The sequence below is a fragment of the Dreissena polymorpha genome, chromosome 8 (assembly GCF_020536995.1).
Source record: "Dreissena polymorpha isolate Duluth1 chromosome 8, UMN_Dpol_1.0, whole genome shotgun sequence".
In the NCBI taxonomy this organism is placed as follows: domain Eukaryota; kingdom Metazoa; phylum Mollusca; class Bivalvia; order Myida; family Dreissenidae; genus Dreissena; species Dreissena polymorpha.
Genome location: NC_068362.1, coordinates 42,513,953 through 42,533,024, shown reverse-complemented (window position 1 = coordinate 42,533,024; position 19,072 = coordinate 42,513,953). Strand labels below are relative to the sequence as shown.

The window sequence follows — 19,072 nt, the reverse complement described above, 5'->3', positions numbered from 1 at the left end:
AGGAACAAATCAGATATACAGCTAAGATTGCTATGATCTCTCTACTAATATGCGGCCCAACTTTGTGTTACCAGTAAACAATGTAACCATGTCAACTGACTATCACGTGATTATTAAACAAGTAAATAGCCTATCAATTTTCACTGAATCTATCATGCATACATTGGGGAGGTGTTGGGTTGCATAAAACTGACAATCACAGATATGAAGTGTTTTGGTTGATTTGATAGTTATACATTTTTATTCACAATTGATCACTTAATTTAAAGGTCAACAGAAGAAATCTGACTAACTGTTCATATTTTATAAAGTAATACCATATTATAACAACAAAGTAAAAAAATAAAATTTAAAAAAAAAGTTAGAGCTAAAGAAACGATGATTTTGACGATCGGGAATTTCCGTAACGCGTTCGGCAATTTCCGCCGCTATTTTACCCCGATGACGTATGTGTGCACCACTGCGCATGACGAATATTCCCATGTTATGTACAGTATGCACTGAAGCATGCAAATTTCCCTCAAAACTTCAAGGATTACAAGACTGTGTTGATCATTCACTTGCATATACTTAATTTATAATCTCTTTTGTGTTGATTACGAGTCGAACTTTTACATGACATTGAGGATTTACTGATTTACAAGATGGTTCAATGTGCAGCGTTTGGCTGCAATGCTCGTTCTGAAAAGCAAACGGAGAAGTAAGGATTCTTCGGCTTCTCAAAGGACGAAAGTATTAAGCGGAAATGGATTCTATCCGTGAATTCACGAAGGATTATCGACGGAAAGGTGGTGGACTTTACGCCAAGCAAATATGCAAAACTCTGCATAAAACATTTTGAAGATAAGTGCTTTGTCCACCCCCCCCCCCCCCCCCCCCCCCCCCCCCGAGTGTGATGGCGAGTGCGGGCTTTGGGATGAGACTGTCGCTGCATCCTGATGCAGTGCCAACTTTGTTCCCTGACACGGACAACTTCAAGGCATTACAGCCGAAAGCCCTAAGGCCAGACGAGTTAGGAGCCCCCAAACGGAAACGTGACAACTATGGTGCTTTTGCCAAGAGAAATCGCAAAACGGTAAGAACTTAATTAATAAGGTCAATGATCAGATATGCATCTTAATACCACAAGTTCTATGTTACTAGTATTTCAAAAAGCTCAAACACTGACAATGTAAAAAATACTTTTGAATTAAAAATCATTGTATGTAGTTAGAATAGTTGGCAGCTAGTAACCAAACTGACTTTGGCAGTACAGCAAGATCTAATTATTTATTGTATGTGTTTTGACAGGCATCAGTTTGAAATCGACACATTTCGATCTTAATACAAATGTGTATCTATCTAAATATACTACTAGTCGACACAATTAGCATTTCAAGCAGTGGACACTGTTGAGTCCATTTCCTGGGAAGAACCAGTACTTGGTGTCTATGGAGGAGATAATGAGAAAGATCCCTGAGTAGAGAGCGAACCCAGGAACTCCCGATCGCTAGACGGACACCGCATCCACTACACCACCGTGACCTCTTACTGTTTTCCACCACGGTTAATTAAGCTCAAGTTCTAATGTAAAGCAGTTGCTGACAAGCCATATTTTCTACCTATTTACCAAAAATTCAATTAATAATGTGTTGCTTATCTTTTTATTGTTTAAAATGTGAAAACGCAAGGGCTTTTTAGTAAATACATTCAGACTTCCAATAATGTATTAATGCTGGTTTAGAAAAAGAGATGATAAGTTAGAAATAGTGTGCCATTTAACTGTTAAAAGAATAAAAAAGAAATTTGAATTAGTAGCCGACAGGTGTTTTATTATTTATATACCATTTATTCTTCATGTAGTGTGAATCATAAAATGCATCTTGATTTTTTTGTGTTTTCATAAATTGAACAGCAACTGATTCTAGTACTTAGTAGCTGATGGCTATTTAGGCTACTGGTAGTGCCATGATAATTTAAATAACAGTTCAATTTCAGTCTTCAGGGTAATATATTTAGCCAAAATCATTGTTCTATATTAGAAACAGGAGAAAAATCCAATAGCCTGACTATATAAATTATTAATTTCTAGAAGCCCAAATAACATCTTACCAGACTCGGGATGTCTGGCTTATAATTGAAGACTGAATAAATGTTATATTTTCAAATTAATATTGTTACATGCATTAATTGCATTGGAAACAGTTTTCAGTGTAATAAACTCATTTTGCTCCTTATGGGCTTTAGCCATTTTGAGATTTCATTATAGCATTCAATGTACTAAAGATGTGTTGTTTGATTAATTTCTGAAGTGGAAAAAAGAAAAACATGTAGTTTTACTATTATGAATACAAAGTTTACTTTATTTTACAATTTTGTGTTACAAATCTTGTAGAAAATAAATGACAGCATTATAATATGTGTAAAATTAAATAAGCTTTTTTCGGGTTATCATTTTTATATTTTATTTATAAAGTTGCTTCAATTAGGTGGTTTCTGTACAAAATAAGTGGGATCCAGACATAAGCCCCCCAGGACAAAACCCCCCCAATGAAAAAATGAACATTTGGACAATTGCCCCCCAGAAGAAATGACAGGTAGGATATAAGCCCCCCAGTGCTTATTTTGCATCTGGACATTTGCCCCCAGTGCTTATTTTAGAAGTGGACATTTGTCCCCCAGTGCCTAATTTTAAACGACATTACTTGATTGAGCAGATAATCATGCCCAATTATCACCACCTTTTAATCCTTTTGATTGATTAAATACAGAAGCCTTTAATTTTCATTAACTAGTATATGATCAAAGCCACATGCAACACCACTAACAAGCTGATAATCCTTTTGATTGATTAATTAAAAAACAATTCAAATTCTTTAAGATGTTTGTTTTACCTAAGATTAGGCAATTAAAGTGAGTTTCTGGACCTTTTTTATTTCGAATTATAATGATCCAAGTTTCTATGATTATATATTTATGAGATATGAAATAATACTGAATCCAAATACAGAGATATACTAGTCTAATGGAAACAACATATGATATTAGCACTGGGGGGCAAATGTCCACTCCTAAAATAAGCACTGGGGGGCAAATATCCAGATGCAAAATAAGCACTGGGGGGCTTATATCCTACCTGTTATTACTACTGGGGGGCAATTGTCCAAATGTTCATTTTTTCATTGGGGGGGTTTTGTCCTGGGGGGCTTATGTCCTACAATCAAAATAAGTTGGTCACTAAACTAGCTGAATTTTTGCAAATCACCATGCCAACAAGGCACCAAGTTGGCAGAATGTGGTGTATTACCACCCTACAGCTGCCATAAATCAAGCTGGTGTCATAAAATAGATGGTCCTCTTTGTTTCTGTAAAGTCAAGTATTGTTATCAGTGATCTACTGTTATCAATTGTATTTGAATAGAAAGTAATAAAATAAGCAGATTATCAGACTGCAGTAATCATAACAACTGAATATACAACATACTGCACTAGTAGATAGAACAGTATTTATAAATAGAATAGGAAATAAATTGCAAAAAATATAAATAACATTTTAATTTTGAACAACAGCAAAAAATATAAATAACATTTTAATTTAGAACAACAATCTACACTCCTATTCTTGTCTCTTGTCTTTATGCTTTCTTTTAATTTAAACACTGTATTATTTTAATTGGGATATTTTTTTTATATATTGTATTTATTTAGTTTGACAAATTATAATTAAAACAGATACTTGCATAAATACTGGCATCATTTAAATAGATTTCTTCAAAACTTGATTTTTTTATTAATTAAAAAACAAATCCTAATGAAATGAGCTATAATGCTGCGCATGGACACAGTTTTAAAATACAGTTAAAATGAAAAAAACAACAACCATTTTTAATGAAATAGTCATGGAAAATTGCTTACCGGTATAAAGCTTTAATTAAAGATACTAATACTATATTGCAAAAATAAATGTAGATCATGAAATGAATAGTTTTGTTTGAGAAAATCACCAAAATGATGTCCATTCCCTGTTTGATGTCTTATTCTCAATTCACATAATACAGTGTTTTTAGAACACATCATGACTTGCAGTTGACCCCTATTGATTTTGAGGTCACTAGGTCAAAGGTCAAGGTCATGGTGACCCCAAATAGTAAAATGGTTTCCGGATGATAACTCAAGAACGCATACGCCTAGGATCATGAAACTTAATGGGTAGATTGATAATGACTCGCAGATGAACCCTATTGATTTTGAGGTCACTAGGTCAAAGGTAAAGGTTATGGTGACCCGAAATAGTAAAATGGTTTTCGGATGATAACTCAAGGACGCATATGCCTAGGATCATGAAACTGCATAGGTAGATTGATCATGACTCGCAGATGACCCCTATTGATTTTGAGGTCACAAGGTCAAAGGTCAAGGTCACGGTGACCCGAAATAGTTAAATGATTTTCGGATGATAACTCAAGAACGCTTTTGCCTAGGATCATGACACTTTATAGGTACATTGATCGTGGCTCGCAGATGACCCCTATTGATTTTCAGGTCACTAGGTCAAAGGTCAAGGTCACAGTGACAAAAAACGTATTCACACAATGGCTGCCACTACAACGGACAGCCCATATGGGGGGCATGCATGTTTTACAAACAACCCTTGTTTCATTTACATTTATCGGATTATATATTTAACATCCGATTAATGTAAATGAAATGATTATGAAATTTTGTTCAATGACATGTGTTGCCATGAAAGTTGGACTATTACTTGTCTTTAGGCTCGAAGGCGCACAAGGAATTACTGTTGGTCATCGGAAGCAAGTGTCTTCTCTCTGACATTCGCATGCTGTCACCAGCTGAACAGACCTCGATGCTGGAGGCTCAACACAAGGTGGTCTGCCAATTTGCGCCAAAATTTGTCTGCTTTTCATACGCAGCAATGAAACAGAGGTATGAATTGTGATCGATTAATATTATATCTACAGAAGAGCTAGCGCAGGCATGTTGTTTTTGTCTTTCATAGTCCAGTGGTAATAATTTATAAAACTACAACTTTAAGGCAAAAATTAGTTTATTTCCTACACGATTGATAAATATTTGTGCAAGTTTAATGAGAACAACATTTGATTATGATGCGGTTTGGGGTTTTTTACATTCGGCATTAGTTGCGGAAATTCTAACAACCAAAAATATGATATTTAATTCGAGTAAAATTAATATCCTAGTTGACTAATAAAGATTGTCATTTGCAGTTCATAAACCATCAAGTGCCCATGAGCATATGTCCATAATAAATATGCATTAGTTGTGAAAATGATTTTAGTTCCTTTTTATGCCCGTGAAGGTGGGCATATAGTGATCGCACTGTCCGTCTGTCTGTCTGTCTGAAATTCCGTCACACTTTGCGTTTAGGTTTTGAAAAATGTGGAAAAACACTTTGCGTTCAGGTTTAGACAAATTTGGAAAAAGGGGGCATATGTCATCCTATGGTGACAAGCCTTGTTGTTATATGAAATAGTAATTGTTGATATAATTTGTGATTAAAGGCTATTTTTTGTAATCCAGATTGCATCTGGCAGCCCTGCATTCCGTTTCTAATGCGCACAGGAAACATGCAGAGACGAAGAACTGCGAAAAGCGCTACAGGATTTCGTATCCAAAGTACTAGGCGGGACACCATGTCGTGAAACCTGTCAAAGAGGCCTGCAATTATGGTAATGGTCCTTCTAAGCAAAATAGAAAATTGGCATTCTAATATATAATATACAAAAACCTAACAGTGAAACTGACTAAATTGACTGTTGTTGTTGTTTTTTATGCATAATATGTGTATTTTTATTTATTTGTTCAATGTGCATAGTTTAACCAAGTAGTAAAAAATAAATTGTTGATGCTTTTTTCAGATTATGTCACAGAGCTCATGGTTGAATTGCTGCAATTAAAACAACAGTTCAATAGCACCCGGATTGCTAAGCCGGCATCTTCTTCCATTCTGTTCTCTCCACCACCATTAGCATCATCTGCGAAGAAAATTTTAAAGAATGAAGCAGTGCAGTTGCACCGCTCTAGGTTTAATTAATTACAGTAATTGGAAACAACTTGGCATGCCATTTGTCATGTATTGCTCCAGCTGGGTTTAGTGTACGTGCGTAAGGTGTCATCCCAGATTAGCCTGTGCCATATATATGTTTGTAATTAATTAAAAAAATCCTCGCGCTGGAAAGATGGGACAAAGCGTGCGCAAAATATCTCGTCCCATATTAGCCTGTGTCCCTGATAAGACTGTGCAGACTCGACGTGAAAACATGATATGCCCCAAGTTTTATATGACAATGTCTACGAATGTGCCCTAATGACAAATTAGAACCTAGCTGAAGCACTGATCACGTATTGTTTCAAATTAACATAGCAACTACAATGATTTTTTTGAAAAATGTGAATGTATTATTTTGACAAATATGCTGTAATAATAGTTTATCCATTGTGTGCTATACTGTTATTATAAAAATGTTAATGTCAACACCTTTATTTTTAAATGTTGGGACCATGTAGTGTTTTTTGTGTGATAGTATTGGTCTGTAAAAGATGTTTTAAAAGTCATTTTGTTAAAGGTACTTAATTTGACTCCATGACAAGATGTATTGCAACATTGTGCTAGTAAAGCTCATTTACTTATTCCGTCCAGTTTTCTAAAACTTGTCGTCAGGTTACAAGTTGTTCTGTTGTTGTGTCTGTGGTAATTTATATTTTTAGATGTTGCAATAAACTTGTATGCAACATATATATTGTTGTGTTGGAATGTTTTCTCCATTTCAAAAACATCGAGAGTAAAAATTTGACATGCTATTTCTCATAAATAATATTAAGTCAGCTCGCTCGTGGAGAGTTTAGAAAAATTCAATTGCGTCATATTTATATAAAATCAAGACTAATTATTAAAAAATATTTATTAAAAAACAACAGAAATGAGATCATTCAAACTTTGAAGTGAATGTCGACGTAAATGAGATCAATTTACCATAAATAAAAAATCGTGTGCAGGGAACACATCGGGTTTCAACAAAATGGCCATGTCAGGATACTAGCAAAAGAAATAAAACATCTATTCTCGGTCATTTAGTATTAAATGACACGACCATTTACGTAAGAATTATTCATTTCAAATCAACAGTATTTATTTCAACTAGTACGTTGTTGAAGTGTTGAACTTGAACGGTTAGTAAATTTGGACAGGCATTCGTACGTCGATCAGTTTCAGGGAATAATTATATCTTTTCAATGTGCCAATTATATTTGTCTGATTAAATTATAATAAATTACTTAAACAGTCAAGATGCGATGTCCTGTGGATGTGTACTATGAAAAATAAAAACACGTTATATGACGAACTTTAAAAAGACATAAGCTGATACCGTTTCCTTTGTTATGAACTCGTAGCAAGTGGTTAACTCATACGTCACTTCCGGTTGAAACAAAAATGTCGACTCGATCACGAAGTGCGAAAAATCGGCATAGTTATCGGCTGTATACTCGCTGAATACGATGGTTTTAATCGAATTATGATATGGAAATGCATTTAAACGTTATAATCTCCCATAATATTGGTGTATTTCAGGATTTTTTAGTCGGGTCCGTTGATCTTTAAAGGGGCATATTGACATATAATAATTTTAAATGACATATGCATTTACTAAATTATATTATCTTTGATAAAGTATGCATTTAAAATTGCCCTACACATATGTCTTGATTTTGTAATTGAACATAATATCAACAAAAGGACTTTAGGGTTGTAACAAAAGTCTCATTAAAGAAGGCTATTTTTGTAGGAGAGTTCAAACCACTTGAAGAGTGCTACAGTTAAATATTAATTGTTTGGCTTGGAATACATTTTGTCTCAACCAGTTCATAAAATAATTGTTCCTAGATACACATCTGCTTCAAAAGAGGTAACATGAATGTAAAATTTAATACATATCTGTATTACAGAGGTGATACAATCAAAATGCCCTTTTAATATTTTAAAAGAGGCCCAGCGATGTCATCTCACAAATTTTGTTTCTAGACCATCAGCATCATCGGATACCCACGTTCGACCCATTCCGTTACTCTTCATTTATCGACCGTGGGACATTATGCGCTCTTTTCACCGTTTTAGGGCGTGTCAAATCCAGTAAATTCTTTGGATCCCTCAGCGCTTCATGAGGACATTTTTTATCAATGATACAACTCGTACTATAGAGGCTTCGGTTTTGTTGTCAAAATTGCGTCGTCTGTAGAAATGGAATTTCGTCGTGCATGCGTATACTTTAAAATTGAGAATTTAATCGACTATCAGAGTAAAAGTATCTCTAGTCTCTTACATGGGCGCGATGTCTTTTTAAGCACTCGGACAGGTGGATGGAAAAGCTTGGTGTATCAAATCGCAATTATCCAGGCGAAGCATTGACACCGCCAAAGCGAAATTCTTTTTGTAAACTGTGATTTCGTCGGTCTACTGAAAGGTTATAATTAAGGTCAAAACGGTGTGTTTTGTTTATGTCCCACAGCTAATGCTGGAGAGTAATGGAATGAATCAGTCGTGGGTATCCGACGATGGGCCTTCAGCATCATTGCTTAAATAGTGAACATTGACAATAAATAAATACTTCAAAATTGTGCAATTTTTAAAAACCTATGCAATAAATAACCAATTTTTAATAATTCATATCTCCATTTCAAATTTTGGTATTGACATAAGAAATATTATAAACTGCCACCTCACGCCGGGTATGCGAATACTTCATTGATGGATGGCACTTCACTAACAGAGAACAACAAACGCCACGCGCGAGAGGTTAGTTCCTCTGTTTTATTTAAAGTTATATCCTAAAGATTAGTTTTTAAGACAAGACACATGGTCGAGTTGATAAATGGTGTACCCTTCTGTATTGGGAATACACAATTGCACGGAAGAATGGTACAGTTTTGCCCAAAAAAAATAGAAAATTCGATCTGAAAACAGCATAAACTGGATGAACAGTAAACATTTTAACAAAATAAAACTACTAAGAATTATTGCAAGAAATTGTTTGCTATTCCAGCATGTAGAGTAATCACTGTGCTTCAAATACTGAAATTTTGATAGTATTCAATGAAATATAAACAAAGATAGTGCATGTTGTAATAGGTGGCATACATAAAGTTGCAGGCACTTTGTTTACTGATAAAGGGCACTTCAGATTACGGAGACTTTACACAAAGCGGGCACTCTAATAACTGAGTTTTATCTTCTACCTTAATTGCATTTATTAATATTATGGCTATTCATACGAAACATTTTGAAAATATTTTTTTTCAAAAATCACATTACTATTAATTTATACTATGTTAATTATAATTGCAATTTTCAAATAAGACAATATTTATTATTAAATAAATGTGTACATAATGAACTTGTTTTTTATTGGTAACTTGAGATTCAGAGAAATGATAATACAACGGATAATGCGGATCAACACAATCGTGTTTAATTTTACTTATAGCAGACCTCTAGATAACGGTAGTGAAGGGGTCTTTATGAGGCAAATACACATTTGTTCTTCATAAAATCCTATGTCGGTTGTGCTTATTTGAATCGCATCATCAAGACGATACTTATGCGTAGCAACAAAATTCAAAAGAGAATGGTAAAACTCCCTTAATTTTGAGCCCTGCTTATAGGGAGCACTTCCCTTTACGCAACGCTAACGTTTGCTCGAAGTGCGATTCACCTGACCCTAAATCACTGTATTGGTTGAGTTTAAAGAAACACGGGTAAAATTAAATCGTAAAATCAACTGATTCTGGAAAAAAGGAATGCGTACATAAAATGTTTAAATGTCATATTATGGAGTCAGTACTTAGTATACCCCCACAAACAAAGTTTAGGGTGCTATATAGGATAAAACTTGTCCGTCTGTCGGTCGGTCCGTATTAAGTGTCCGCTCTCTCGGTTTTCATCCGATCTTCACCAAACTTGGTCAGAAGTGGTATCTAGATAATGTCTAATTCAAGTTTGAATATTGGTCATGACGAGTCAAAAACTAGGTAACGGGGTCACTTAGTGCGTTTTAAACATTAAGCATGGTGTCCGCTCTCTAATTTAAGTAGTGTTCATCCAATATTTGCCAAACTTGGTCAGCAGTTGTATTAAGATGATGTCTAGGCCAAGTTTGAACATGGGCCATGCCGGGCCAAAAACTATGTCACGGGGTCACTTGGTGCGTTTTTTAACATTCAGCATGGTGTCCGCTCTCTTATTCAAGCAGTATTCATCAGATATTCACCAAACTTGGTCAGAAGTTGTATCTTGATGATGTTTAGGCTAAGTTCAAACATCTCTGAGAGGCAGTTTAAGCAGAGTGATTATTCTTGACATGCTATCTAATATATAAGTAAATAGCCTTAGTAACTTCATTTGGACATAAAGATAAATGCTTTAGATCAACCGTTTAGAACGTAATTTAAAATATATGGTCATGTAGATTTTACTCATTAGACATATCCAATTTGTTTAACATTTATCTTTCACATTTATACCAAATCATAATCATATTTCAAAGGGATAAGAACATGCTTCGGTAATTCATTTTTTATTTGCGTACTAAGTACATACATTTTTATTTATTGCCTGCTTACTTTAACAGTATTCCACAGCAAATTCTGCATTTTTGATTCACAAAAAACGAGTGTGTTATATCTGGAAAAAAGTGTCTAGATGTCGGGAAACGAAGTGCCATTGTTTTTTAGATGATCGGTAAACGAAGTGCAGATGAAAAATGTGCATGCGACTCTTAAAACATTTGAATTTTCTCAAATACATTAGTAAACTAAAATGTAACATGTTGTAACATTACTAGATATATTGATCTTTTAATTCGAATAGTAAGCACGTTCTTGATTTATTTCCAAGTATGTTTATTTTGTTAAAATATGTACTGATCATTCAATTCATGATATCGATGGAATTTTATTGTTTTTTTTTAATAATTCATTGTTTTTCCGCGAATTTTTTTCTTCGCAATACGAAGTGCTATACCATTAATCACCCAAACAATGTTCTGTGTCTAAAAACCAAATAAACAGAACATAAATACAAAAAAGCTGAAGAACTCACCTCTCGCGCGTGGCTTTTGTTGTTCTCTGTTAGTGAAGTGCCATCCGTCAACGAAGTATTCCCATACCCGGCGTGCACCTTCATATATAAAACATATAAAATCATCATTTTCAAATATCAAAGTATATACATACGAGTATTCTTGAGATTCAGTTCCAGTTGATGTTTTAAACTGAATAAACACTGAAATCATACAAGAATAATAAAGTCCTGTATCTTTTTATATATGCACATATGGTGGTCTCATACCTACAAAAAGACCGCCATTCTGCAGCAGTACACATCTATAAGTGAGATAGTCATCTGAAGCTGGGAGAGTTGTCTGTATGTACCATTAGGAGAACAAGTTGGCCACACAGTCAAATTGTTACAATTATTATGATGTTACATATAAAACACCAAACCTCTGATCTTTGTGATTTCAGAGACTTTTAAAGCAATATTTATTAAATTCTATGAAAACAATATGACACCTGGGCATGGCAACATTTGATCACTGGGAAATTTTTTGAAAACAAACCGTCATAACCACAACATTAAACTAAAGAGCAAAGATTTTTGTAACTTCCACTTAATACATAATACAAGGCAAACAAGTACTCCAGGACATTGCCAATCTTGACCTCTGTGAACTGTTTTAGAACACTTGTTCTAGAATTTTTTTTTCATTTAACGTTCAACAACTGTTCTTTTATAATTCTACGCAGTATGATTACAGAACAGTTCTAGTCGGTGTGTCCTAGAACTGTTCAAGGACATTTTCAGAACTGTTCTAGAATGTTTTTTCCAGACTTATTTGAAGCAAACCTTCGAAACTGTTCTTAAACATAGTTCCAAGTGAACTAGTCATCAGGATTAACCTACTTACCTTACATTATTAAATAAAGTTTATATAAGAAAATATATAATATAATATTTAACTACAACAATATACTTCAAATAGTTACAGAATTAGAAAATAAGTATAATATTGTTAACATCAATATTATGTATAAACGATAAGCATAATTAATATATGAAAAAACATTTTAAAGGGAAATTCTCCTATCATTCAGGGAGGTAATACGTAGAACAATTGTAGAACAATTGTAGACCTTGGTTCTAGACCTGTTCTATATGGGTTCTTATTCCCCATTAGAACTTTTGTAGAACTAACTGGTTCTTAAAGAGTTCTAAATGTGTTCTAGAACTACATTTTAGAACATTTTTAGAAATGTCTTGAACATATTTTGTCCTTAAAATGTTCTAAACATGTTCTTAAATATTATTGGAACAGTTTCAGAGATAAGCCATGTTCCACAATGTTCTGGATTTATTCTAGAAAACTGTTTTGGAACAATTCCAGAACATACGTTCTAGAACTTCAATATGGAATATTCTAGAACTGTTCTTGATGTTCTAGAACAGTTCCAGAACCGTTCAAATTTCTAGAACAAATTTTCGCAGGGTGTGTAAATAAATCATTATATATCTTATTAGGTAACAGGGTTTTTTTTGCCTGATTTTATAGCCAAAATTCGGCTATATTCCCACTCGCAAAAAGTATATTTTTTTCCCAAAATTTGCTAAATCCCAATTGGGGAAAAAAAGCTAATGACATCTGCTTTTTTTGATTTTTAACAAAGCATAGTCCAATCCAGTCTCATACAGTTTTTTTACTATACAGCGAGTTGGATAACATCAGCATTATTCGTGTGCCCGATATTCTCTGTGTTGTTCAGGCGCTTTGTGATGAAATTTAAGTGTTTTGTGATTCAGCTGAATGGAAAACACGTATGTCACACAATTCAAAATATTACTTGTACAAGAGATGTGTTTGTCAGAAACACAATGCCCCCTATTGCGCAGCTTTGTAGCCATATATTTGACCTTTGACCTTGAAGGATGACCTTGACCTTTCACCACTCAAAATGTGCAGCTCCATGAGAAGTAAGTAAGAGATTAAATGGAGATTTTTATTTTTTTTATTTTTGACCTTTGACCTTGAAGGATGACCTTGACCTTTTACCACTCAAAATGATCAGCTCCAGGAGATATACATGCATGCCAAATATCAAGTTGCTATCTTCATTATTAAAAAAGTTGTGGCCAATGTTAAAGTTTTCAGACAGACGGAATATTTGACATTTGACCTTAAAAGATGACCTTGACCTTCACCTTTCACCACTCAAAATGTTCAGCTCCAGGAGATATACATGCATGCCAAATATCAAGTTGCTATCTTCAATAGTAAAAAAGTTATGGCCAATGTTAAAGTTTTCGGACAGACAGACGCCATATATTAGACATTTGACCTTGAAGGATGACTTTGACCATCACCTTTTACCACTCAAAATGTGCAGCTCCATGAGATGCACATGCATGCTAAATATCAAGTTGCTATGTTAAATATTGAAAAAGTTATGACCATTAAAGTTTTCAGACGGACGGACAGACTGACATACTGACTGACTGACTGACTGACGGACAGTTCAACTGCTATATGCCACCCTAGCCAGGGCATAAAAAGATTCCTAAGCAAAAATGTGGCCAAACAAAAACTGTTGATTTTTTTAAGTAAGCATCATTAAATAAACAAACATCGTCAACAAGTCCTCCCATTGAAACTCCTTCTATTGTCAATGATAGTAACTTAATAACAAGTGACTCATTTTGCATCGTCATCGTTGATTTCTGAAAACAAAGTGCTGACTGATAAAATATTCAACATGTTGAAACTAGGGAAATAAACTTGTGAGTGAAGACTTTGTGTGAGCTTATTATGTGGAAAACTTTTGATCATGATGGTGTTTGTGGAGTTTGTGATTAAAGATGTTGAACTCTTTCATGTAATTTTAAATACCAATTTATTTTCCCAATTTCTTGAAAATGACGATAAAATTCCCAATTTCAATTTTATTTGGGATATCTTCCCAAAATGCTGAGAAAAAACCCTGGGTAATTTAAGTTTGGAATTATTACATGACCTATACAATTTCAATTGCTGCTTAAATATACAGTCAATTGAAAGCCAAGATGGCTCATCAGTCCTCTTTGAACACACATGCCGATCTAAAAAGTGATCTCAAACAACATATATGGGAATCTGGTTGAAAGGGACCGTCAACCACGAATGACGAAAAAAGAAAAGTTCTAAAATACCGTATTTTTTTTTTACAATTATCAGTTTATATTGATTAAAATATCATGACTGGTATAAATTACATAACTTGAAAAAGTTGTTAAGTTTTCATATTTTCAGTATATTTGGTAATAAATTTTACTGGGTACAGGTAACAGGTAACTACCATTTAACTATAAATAACGCAGATAGATTGATCATCATCGTCACATGGTAAACCCAGGAATGCAAATTGTTCATTTTTATGTTTTATATATAAATGATAAATATACCTGCGTTATTTATAGTGTTTTTTGTTATGTCACCTCAGAGTATTTTTGCCATGTACTTTAGATTTCACATCGCGAAATTTTATTACCGAATATACTGAAAATATGAACTTTTTCAAGTAATTTTATATACCAGTCGTGACATTTTAATCAATATAAACTAATAACTGTACAAAAATGCAGTATTAAAGAATTTTTCTTTTTTCGGCATTCTTGGTTGACGGTCCCTTTAAATCTATGGGATAAACAATTAAGGCAGAAGGTAACTATTTGAAGCAAGAGATATATGAGATGATTGTCAACATAGCTCTCTCAAAGGAAGATTAATATATGGGGTCAAATGAAATACTGTGCATGACATACATTGTACAGTGCTATATCAACAACATATATTTTAATGCTATTATTCCGTTGGTATTGTGTTAAGCGCATAATAACTTACAAATGTCATGTAGGGAAGGCTGTGATTTAAAAACTCATTACATCACAAATGTTGTTCAATATTTTCTAACATGAAAGCGTTCTTTGAGTACATCACAAATATTGTTCATTATTTTCTAATATGAATGCGTTCTTTGATTACAACACAAATATTGTTTAATATTTCCTAACATGAATGTGTTCTCTGATTTCATCACAAATATTGTTCAATATTTTTTTACATGAACAGGTTCTCTAGATTTTGTGTGCAAACCAATATTATGATACCAGATCATGTGACCTTGACCTTAAACTTTATATGTTTATTACTTTCCACCAAAAAATCACTTAACCTTGTGACATTTACCTTTGACCTGTGGCCCAAAACATCAATAGGTGCATTAAGTTTTTCTCAAATAACCATCATACCAATATATGTATCCCGGAAAAAGCAACTTTTTGGAAAAACCCACTAATCTGCTGGTACAAATAAACATGACCCATTTATAATCCTTTCAAAATCACACACCGTATCAACTCTTATTATTTAAAGGAAGCTATCATTGGTTGATATAATGGACCAGCGTTGTTTGTACAGGGGTGATTAGTGGGTTTTTCTAAACTCGTGCTTTTCCGGGATCAGTCTATTTGCAAGATTGTACACAAATGCATTCACTAGATATCAAGCAGAACAAAATAGTCTACATACCAACCAACCCACCAACCCACAATGGGCATGTGCACAGCAATATACAGGCAAATTCTTTGAAGGTAAACTTAAGCTCCATTGGTCTTTTTCAGCTCGGGTACTACTTAAATTTACCCCGGATACGGGATACTCCTAAGTATACTTAAATGTACCCCGGGTACGGACACTATACTGAAACATACCCGGGATTTCTAAGGCTAAATTGGTCGTTGTCAGCATTTTGTTTCAAATTAATTATGTTCATATTTATGTCAATATTCTGTAAAATGACCTTTATGTTATCAAAAATCCTACTCAAAAAGCATTTTTTGGAACTTTTTTTTTGAAAGAGAATTTTGTTTCATATTCCGTTGTGCGTTTTACGACATTAGATATTAGGTGGGAATACAACTTGGGTAAAATTTACCGGGTATGACTGTTAGTATATTTTCTGTATGCGAGGTACATTTTAGTATACTTAAGAGTACCCAGGGTACATGAAAGTAGTACCAAGCCAACAATAACCAATTGAGCAAAACTTAACTACATATATAGGAACTTAACAACATTGATTTGATTACAAGTTTTGTACGTATGATTCATATTAAAGTAAATCAAGAATTGCAATATCAAAACTACTATTTTTACACAAATCTGACATGCAAATTGCACAAAATGTAATACAAAAAAATATGTTGATAAGTTTAAAATGCTTATTTAAATGGGTTAAATAAACCATTGGCTAATTTGCTTAAATATCATATTTAAAATTCTTCAGCTTAAAGGATACATTATACAAATTAATGGTTGTGGATATTTGAACATGTCTATTTCACACAAAGGAATCTTCTTTAGGCAAGTATCTCATTTACTGAGCTATTCAAAATCTTTTAAGGAGTGTTGATTAGTTTTCAAACATCATAGAAACTTGTTGGACCAAAGAACATAATTTTTTTCCCAATAAAGCTAATTGAATTTGTTATGAACTAAAGGATTACAGTAGCTTAAAGGGGTATAAACAACGATATTTTCAATTTACCAAAAACATAATTCAAGAAATACATATTCTCTCTTTTATAGCAGAAACTTATAAAGGAACATTGTTATATTTATGAATTTTGTTAGACAAGAGGGCAAAAAATGCCCTTGATCGCTCACCTGTGTTATGGGGCATGGCCAAAATGTATCCCGGGGGCATGTTTCGAACAGTTTTTTTCTCAAGGACCAAAATCTGGGGTCACATACCACATCAAATCTGTGTGCTTTGTGTTTGGTAAGTTGTTATGCTATGTAATATGTGTACAATATAAAATATTTATTAGTCTCAACAACTTCAGTCAGGGCCAATTTTGACCAAAACGAAGGATTTTAACAATCTTAATACAGAACCACTGTATGATGTTTCATGCCAAATATTACACTGTGACTTTGCCTGTAGAGAAGAAACACAATGCCCCCTCAGGGATCATCCTAGCCCAAAATTTTAGGGAGAAGTGACTTCTCCTTCCAATGGTATTGGGGAGAAGTGAGCGGACCTTTGATCACATGCGTAAAGGTACTTTAATATTAATGTTTCACAATTAATAACCATACATATATCTGAAATAAAATATGCTGAAACACTTACTTAAAACTAAACATTTTATTTTAAACTGCCATGATGTAAAAGAGATATTGCTCTCAAAAAAACTGTAAAAACGTGTGTTTAATTTGGCCAAAATACACATTTCATTCATATGTAATTACTACTTAAGCAAAGAGCCTGAGGATATATAGGATAAAGGGAATATAGGGCAGAGCCCTAGCATATTGTTATTTTTTTAGTCTTTCTAGGTGCAATTTCTGGTTAGTACATTGCGAAATATTGTCAACCAGATCATCCGTAACCTTGCATGTTTATTCGTCATTCTATAAAAAGCTTATAAAGGACGTAAAAATATAATTAAAATCGACGAACCATTCGTATCCGAAAACGACTGTCCGAAAACATGTCGATATACGTCTTCTGCACATGCATATCGTTTGACGGCAGAAAATTAAAACCAGTAACCTCTAACCTAGCATATACACAATCAATATATTATTTGGTTGACATATTGCTTTAAAATACAATATTGCAGTGCTTTACTTTGCTAATAGATAGTTTAAAATAGCAAGATTACGGACATTAGCAACATCCATAGATTGGACGGGTTTCGGACAGTACCGAAGAGGTTTCATCAGTTACTGCTCATGTCAGTACCAATCAGAAATCAATAATTAAAAGACCAGACAATGTCTCATGGCGATATAATAAACGCATAACAATAACAATACAAATAGTATATATTCGTAATGCTATATTTTATCCCCTTTGCGCACAATAAGTCACTGTTTAGCATTTGGTTATTTCTATTCGATTTTTATCGCATATGCACATTTTTTAACTGAATTTAAATTGGCAATTTATCCCCATTAATTCCGCATTATGCAGCAGTCTCAATTTGCAATTTGACTAACGACAGAGAGTAACATGTACTCTTAAAAACCTTCCGAACATTTCGTGGGAGATTCTTCAACAATACATGTTTATGTTCTATGCCGGGCATAGCTTAATTATTTCAAGATTTATTGTGTTTTATTCGATTATAAATACATAAATTGATGTTACACACCCGTACATTCTGAAATACCCCAAATTGTAATTCTCCCAACTGAGTGTCGCGTGCCGGTAATTCTTATGTTAAAATGGTGTCATTGACTTTTAATGGAATATTCCCACGTGCTTGACTGCGTTTTTGGATTAAACTTTTAATGTGTAAGTCTGTTTCTCTGTTTGTGATATTTGTTAAGCTCAGTACTCAAATATATTATGACTGAAATTTAGCAGTGAGATTCGGACTGTTTTAAGTTGTACAAATCGTCAAGCATAACAATAAATGACCATCATGTGAACAATGGCTGTATTGGTACCCGGCAGCCTTGACAAATAACAAGAGCCGATTGAAAAACTGTAAACGAGGTCGGGAGCCTGGCATTCTATACATAGATGGTTACGTCAATTACACTATTGTCGGTAAGACCGGCGTGTACACAATGCCTCAAATGGAATAAACCAAGGCGACTTGCATCAGCGGTCAGTGATGCGTAGCAAATCCTCTCGCTATCAGTAGATCAGATAACCGATAATTGCACACACAAACAATGGCAGTATGAGTGACGGCATTGCGCACACGTGCGGCAGATTATCAAAGGAGAAAATATAGGAAAATGTTGGCGATTTTGTTTTCGCTTTGACGTAATCAGAAAGCGATATCAAGCATCGTAAGGCGACAAAGTCGCCTACGTCGCTTTCTAGGATGATCCCTGCCCCTATTGCGCCGCTTTGAAATAAAATTTCAATATATCATTTGGCAGGTTTAGAAATTATCTCCCTTTTAAAGCTTATTACTTTCCTTGGATTGTATTTTTTTTACTTTTGACCT

General features: G+C 33.9%; 1 protein-coding gene and 1 long non-coding RNA gene across 2 annotated transcripts in view; one reads left to right on the top strand and one right to left on the bottom strand.

Moving 5' to 3' along the window:
- The window catches only part of LOC127840472 (uncharacterized), a 58,571-nt gene that overhangs the window by 24,064 nt on the left and 15,435 nt on the right, over nucleotides 1-19,072 (bottom strand). Inside the window, exon 3 of the mRNA XM_052368890.1 lies at nucleotides 11,111-11,188. Within this exon, the coding sequence (XP_052224850.1) occupies nucleotides 11,111-11,188 (78 nt within the window). The remainder of the gene's footprint in view (nucleotides 1-11,110; nucleotides 11,189-19,072) is intronic.
- LOC127841708 (uncharacterized) lies at nucleotides 290-6,745 on the top strand. The gene is made up of 4 exons (XR_008031269.1): nucleotides 290-1,075; nucleotides 4,752-4,923; nucleotides 5,539-5,687; nucleotides 5,877-6,745. It is a non-coding gene; the product is annotated as an uncharacterized LOC127841708 (long non-coding RNA).